This window comes from Bidens hawaiensis, unplaced genomic scaffold (genome assembly GCF_021521415.1).
Source record: "Bidens hawaiensis isolate Kalapana, Puna unplaced genomic scaffold, B.hawaiensis_p1.1 tig00013614_1, whole genome shotgun sequence".
Classification (NCBI taxonomy): Eukaryota; Viridiplantae; Streptophyta; class Magnoliopsida; order Asterales; family Asteraceae; genus Bidens; species Bidens hawaiensis.
The window spans coordinates 7,270-12,925 of record NW_027492155.1 but is presented as its reverse complement, the minus strand read 5'-3'; the positions used below and the strand labels follow the sequence as shown (position 1 = coordinate 12,925).

General features: G+C 34.8%; 1 protein-coding gene across 1 annotated transcript; it reads right to left on the bottom strand.

Moving 5' to 3' along the window:
- Positions 1 to 1,348: 1,348 nt before the first annotated feature.
- Positions 1,349 to 3,945, bottom strand: LOC143544522 (glutamine synthetase-like). Its single transcript, XM_077036612.1, has 12 exons — positions 3,847 to 3,945; positions 3,620 to 3,659; positions 3,437 to 3,540; positions 3,316 to 3,364; positions 2,761 to 2,867; positions 2,597 to 2,684; positions 2,380 to 2,508; positions 2,208 to 2,282; positions 2,061 to 2,114; positions 1,940 to 1,977; positions 1,680 to 1,839; positions 1,349 to 1,585 (listed from the first exon to the last, which is right to left on the bottom strand). The coding sequence occupies exons 1-12, from the start codon at positions 3,918 to 3,920 to the stop codon at positions 1,430 to 1,432; spliced, it is 1,074 nt and encodes a 357-aa protein (XP_076892727.1). The 5' UTR covers positions 3,921 to 3,945; the 3' UTR covers positions 1,349 to 1,429.
- Between the last annotated feature and the right edge of the window lie 1,711 nt (positions 3,946 to 5,656).

Genomic DNA, 5,656 nt, shown 5'->3' with positions numbered 1-5,656 from the left:
CATCGTAAAAAAAAGTTATGGACATTTTAAAATGATAGGGGAATTTGGCATGTGCCTTACATGTGGAGAGAGAACGTCAACAAATGTGTTATTCCTTTTATGCCCTTTACCTTGTGTTCACACTTGATTTCCTCCTAACCAATCTCAACCCTCCATATTCAAAATCAATGGACAAGATTACATTTTATTCTTCATACAAAAAGTATACTTCCTATTATAACATAACCCCTAATATCCCGAGTTTCATTTAAGGGAGGAAAAGAAAGGAAAATAAGAGATGGAAAAAGATTGTTGTGTTTCCGAGTTTCATTTAAGGAAGGAAAGAGAAGGAAAATATAAAAAAGGATGTTCCCGAGTTTCATTAAAGGAAAGAAAAGGAGGGAAGGGGAGATAAAATAAGGAGTAAAATAAGAAAAATTGTATCTTTCCAAATTGGAAAGATTATGAATGAAAGAAAATTAAAATGAAAGAGGTGATGTAAAAAGAAAAGATAAGAAGAGAAAATTTTATTTTCCTTCCCTTCCTTTTCATAAATAAACTCGGGAACACATCATTCACTTGTTCTCGTGTTTAGAGGTGCACAAATATAATATTAATAAATAAAAAATAAAGGTTTCGGGTAGGGAACCAGTTTTGGGTTTGGTTAACAAAGTCAATAATAGGGTCGGGTAGAAACCCAGCTCCGGGTATGATCGGGTTTTCAACGAAATGATCCGGATTACCAGGTCTAGTCCAAGTTTCGATACAGTAGAGGCGGAAAGGTTCCGGTTCAGACAGTTTCTCTGAGGAATTTGAACCTTGTTTGTAACCATGCGCCGGGTAGAATAGGTACGCTAGGTCCCAAGTCTACTTGCGTTACCTTCTGCATAAGTATATTGGTGATGCTAATTAATATTGGATCAAACTCAACAAAAACTAGTTACAATTTAGAGATTTAGCTAAATAAATGAGAGAATACATGCATTTATGATAGTTAAACTTGTTAATTATTATATTATAATAGTATCAGTATCATTTTATACACGGCGCCAACCCAACCTATTTTAAGAAAAAAGTTATAATATAACATGTCAAAACAACAGTATTTAAAGCTTTCAACTAACAAAAGCATGCCAACAAACATAAACATAAACACAAACAGCCGAAATCAACCCTCCATATTGTTATTCAAAATAGACAAGACATATCAACAATATTCCCCATAGGGAAAAACTCAAATCCAATCAAGTAGTTGACATTTGCATTTTGTACCCAAAATGCTTTGCCCAAGAACATATGAAACATCAAATAAAAATAAACATGGAAACATAACAGGATACACCTAACTTTCAACAAAGTACAAAATAGAAGGGCTGTTCCAAATTCCAATTTTTTTTTTAATCTCCCTCCAAATCAGGCTTCATAATTTCTGATCCAAATCTTGATTAAATCAAGATTTGTTCCACAAGATGGTGGTCTCAGCAATCATCGATGTCACAACATAAGGATCCATGTTAGACGCTGGCCTTCGGTCCTCAAAATACCCTTTCCCCTCTTTCTCAGTGTCCCTCCCGACACGAATAGATGCCCCACGGTTTGCAACACCCTACATCAACAACCAAAACACAAAGGTTAAACATTTCCACAACATAAAATGTGTATAGAATGATTTACTAAATTATGTGACATTGTTTATGTACCCATAAAAAGGTGTTGATATCGGCTGTTTCGTGGCGACCAGTGAGACGGCGTTCGTTTCCTTCACCATAAGCAGCAATGTGTTCCTTGTGCCTCAGACCCAACTTCTCGATAGCTTTCTTGATCACCTCGAATCCACCTTCTTCCCTCATGGATTTTGTGCTAAAATATCGCGATTACGAATTTTAAGATTAGAATAAAGTCATAAACAAAAAAGCATGATTTAATTACATCTATAAAAAGTTAATTTATCACAAAGTACCTGTAATTTGTGTGCGCACCAGCCCCATTCCAGTCACCCTGTTCACAACCAAATCTTTAATGCCCGATTCTCACATTCCATCATAAGCATAATCAACACTGGAAAATTAATAAAAACTAACCGGAATTGGCTTGGGATCAAATGAAACAACTACTCCAGCAATCTCAGTAATCCTCTGAAGGGAAAAAAAAACAAAATCCAATGTTAAAATTTCAAGATTGCAATTAATAATCAATGAAAACGAAATCAAAACATTAATTCAAAATACCTCAAGAATGTAACGAGCGACCCACAATTCATCGCCTGCAGAGATACCGACAGAAGGTCCAACTTGAAACTCCCACTATGCAAGAACATAAAAAATGTAATTTCAATATTTTATATGATTTAAAATTGGAAAAACAAAAGACGGGTTCGGGTAAAAATGTTTAATAATGCACCTGTCCGGGCATAACCTCGCCATTGATACCACTAATGTTGATACCAGCATATAGGCAAGCCTTGTAGTGAGAGTCAACAATATCACGCCCAAAAGCCTTATCAGCACCAATACCGCAGTAATACGGACCCTAAATTGTATTTAATCACGGATACTAATTAAGTTAAAGTAACGAGATATTAATCAGTTCACGTGGTTTTTGTGGCAAGATTGATTACCTGTGGACCAGGGAAACCACCTTGAGGCCAACCTAATGGCCAGTTGATATCTTTCTGCAGCAAGGTGTATTCTTGCTCAATTCCGTACCTATATTAAAATATTGAATTTCAAGTCATAATTTTTGAAACCGATTAACCGAAACAAGGGGATTAAAGAACAATACCATGGAACCTCCTTCTCAACTTCCGGGCTACTGAAGATCTTAGCAGCAGCACATCTCTTGTTAGTGGGGATCGGTTCGCCTGCTGGAGTGTAGGCATCACACATCACCTAAAATACCAAAAATTAAAGTTGTCATATACTAGATATAAAGCCTAAAGAGGGTGTTACTATAGATAGTTGCACAAAACTGTGTCTTTTTTTTTAAAAGGTTAGGTCCGGTATAAATCTTTTTCACATGTCATACGGATCGTATAATCTTATACGACCAATTCTGGAACCGGTAAGGAATAGTTGGGAACCATCGGTTTGCAATCGGGTTGTAACCTTATATATTGAAACCGGTTCCAATCTGGTCAAACCAAGCCCGAACCAGTCAAAACGCAGTTTCATACCGATCAAACCCAATCCTTTGATTTTCCCAAACAAATTCCAACATGAACTGGCTCCACCGGCTTTGACTTTCGCTGACCCGAACCGCTTTGAAAAAAATACACCTCTAGTGGTGTGTTGATATTAATAAACAAAATCCCAAAAAATATATAATTTGAAAATGTACCAGAATATGGTTGCCCCTTCTGAACGGATCCTTAAATATAGCTTGAGGGCTGTTACAAAAATCAATAACACAATTTTAAGTCAAAACATTCATAAAAGGAAAAAAAATAAAAATTACTTACTATAAGATGACTTCACTGTCTTCACCAGGTGCTTGCCCTGTTGAAGATCCATCGTAGTTCCATTTCGGTAGCTTCTTAGGGTCATCAACCGGTCCAGAAAGAGTCTAAACGTCACAAAATAGAAAATAATCAAGCTTACTTATGCAAAAAACTAATAAACGAGAATTAACAAAGTCCACTTACTCTTGCTTTGCTTCTAAGATCCATACCCGATCCACCGATCCTGTTTCGAAATGAACCACTTTAGATTATTAATACACAAACAAAAACATCGCTCCTTAAACGACCAAAAAAAGGATCAAGAACGTCAAAGGTTGTTGAAGGATTGGAATGAAAGCCACCCATGTCATAGATTGAAGAAATAAGGTAGAAAATAATGAAAACAGGGAGAGAGATTGATTGATTGATACCATATGTATTCTGCGATGATTTTGTGGGTGGAATCAGTGAGGTCAAGGTTGATGAGATCCGAAAGGAGGGCCATGAGATCCGATACAAGATTCTCTTCTCTTCTCTCACGGGCTTTGATTTTGAGATAGATGGGTATTTCAGAGGTGGAGTAATGCGTTTTTATAGTAGAGGTGGTTGTTGATACGAATATTAATTTTATCTCTTAAGAAGAAATTGTAAAAGATTCTTTTCATAAATGTGTTTATTCATAAATTAATGTTCCAATAGAAAAAATGAAACGTATATTAATAATATCAATCTTCAACGTATTCTCCAATTTGAAGGGTATTATTGCCACACTTTTACCAGGCTATGTTGTCTTAAACATTCAACCCTGAAAAACAATATCGTCGGCTGCCAGTTGCCAGTCGTTATGCCATCACAAGAGCAGAACTTTCTGACGTAACACACAGTGAAACGAACCCGGGGGGCTCCGGATTCAAACTAACAACCTCGCAAGACCTAACTTAAATTGTTCACTGCTAATATCCAGACAAAGTGTCACAAACTGAAATCAAATTTGAATCTCTATTTGAGAACCCATGCCTTTTACTACTGGACAGCAAATAGAGGATCCTTAGCTGTGGTTAAAAGTGAAAGTTGTTCAAAAACTTTGCACATCATTATTACTTTAACATTTATGTACTTTTAAAAAAGCAAAATGTTTGTATTTATAAATTATTATTTTTATTTGTAATTTAATTCTTGATTAATAAAGTTTTTTTTTACCAAAAATAAACGCACTTAGTTTTCAAAAAGAAAAAAGAATATATAAATCATAAAACTTAGGGAAAAAAAAAAGGAAATAATAAAATAAGGAAATTTAAGATAAGAACTAGTAAAAGAAACATAACTAAATGAATATAAAAACTTAAAAAAGAGTATAAAAACCTATTTGCCTCACCAAATAATGTTTAATCTCAATCTCCCATCAAAACATCACCTTAAACTAGTTGTGGGCTCATTTGACCTATGACTTATGAGGCATCAAACAAGTGCCACCTCAATCCCTCGACACCACATCAAGTGAGTTAAAGACTTAAACGAGGCGTTAGGGGCAAGGGAACTAGCCCATTAACACCATCTTCCCCAAATGGTGGGCGGGGTCCGTCCCTTAACAATCAATCAAACATTTTCCTTTTGTGTTTTATTAAATTTTAGTTAACACACAAAATAAACGTACATTTCTAAAAATTAATCGGTAGTTATTTTTAGCATAGATTTTATTTATAATCACAATTATGAGAATATGAACGGGAAAAATGAGCCAAAATGTCATTTGTGACTTCAACATAAAATATAGAAGAAAGAAATTTAACTCGTAAAATAAAAAATAATACGTATAGAATTACGGCCACGTAAAATACCTAATAAATAATATTTTTTAATGATTAATATTACATTCTTTGTGTTTAATTTTATTTTCATGATAAAAGGATACATGCGTTTACATATTATTTTTTCAAAAAGTTTATTTTATTATTTATGTATCTTAATCACGTTGTTAAATGAAAAGTTTTTGTATCGGGAAGCGAAAGTTATTTAACATTTACTGAAGAGAATAAGACAAAACAAAAGATGCCGTGTACGGAAAAGGACGTCGGTATTGAAGCATGTGACGTGTTGGTGCATCCATTTACAGGACTGACACGTGTCAGTTTGGATGGTTTGAGATTAACTTCACCTACCGCCTATTCCTTTACCTAGGTTTAATGTGTCGCGAAAAGATTCCTTTCCACTATCACCTGCTCTTTTCATAAACTGATTTTG

Coding starts and splice junctions, on each gene's coding strand:
- LOC143544522 (XM_077036612.1), bottom strand. CDS start 3,920: ATGGCCCTCCTTTCGGATCTCATCAACCTTGACCTCACTGATTCCACC. Junction 2,115..2,207: donor TCGCTCGTTACATTCTTGAG/GTATTTTGAATT, acceptor TTTTCCCTTCAG/AGGATTACTGAGATTGCTGG. Junction 1,586..1,679: donor ATATCAACACCTTTTTATGG/GTACATAAACAA, acceptor TTGTTGATGTAG/GGTGTTGCAAACCGTGGGGC.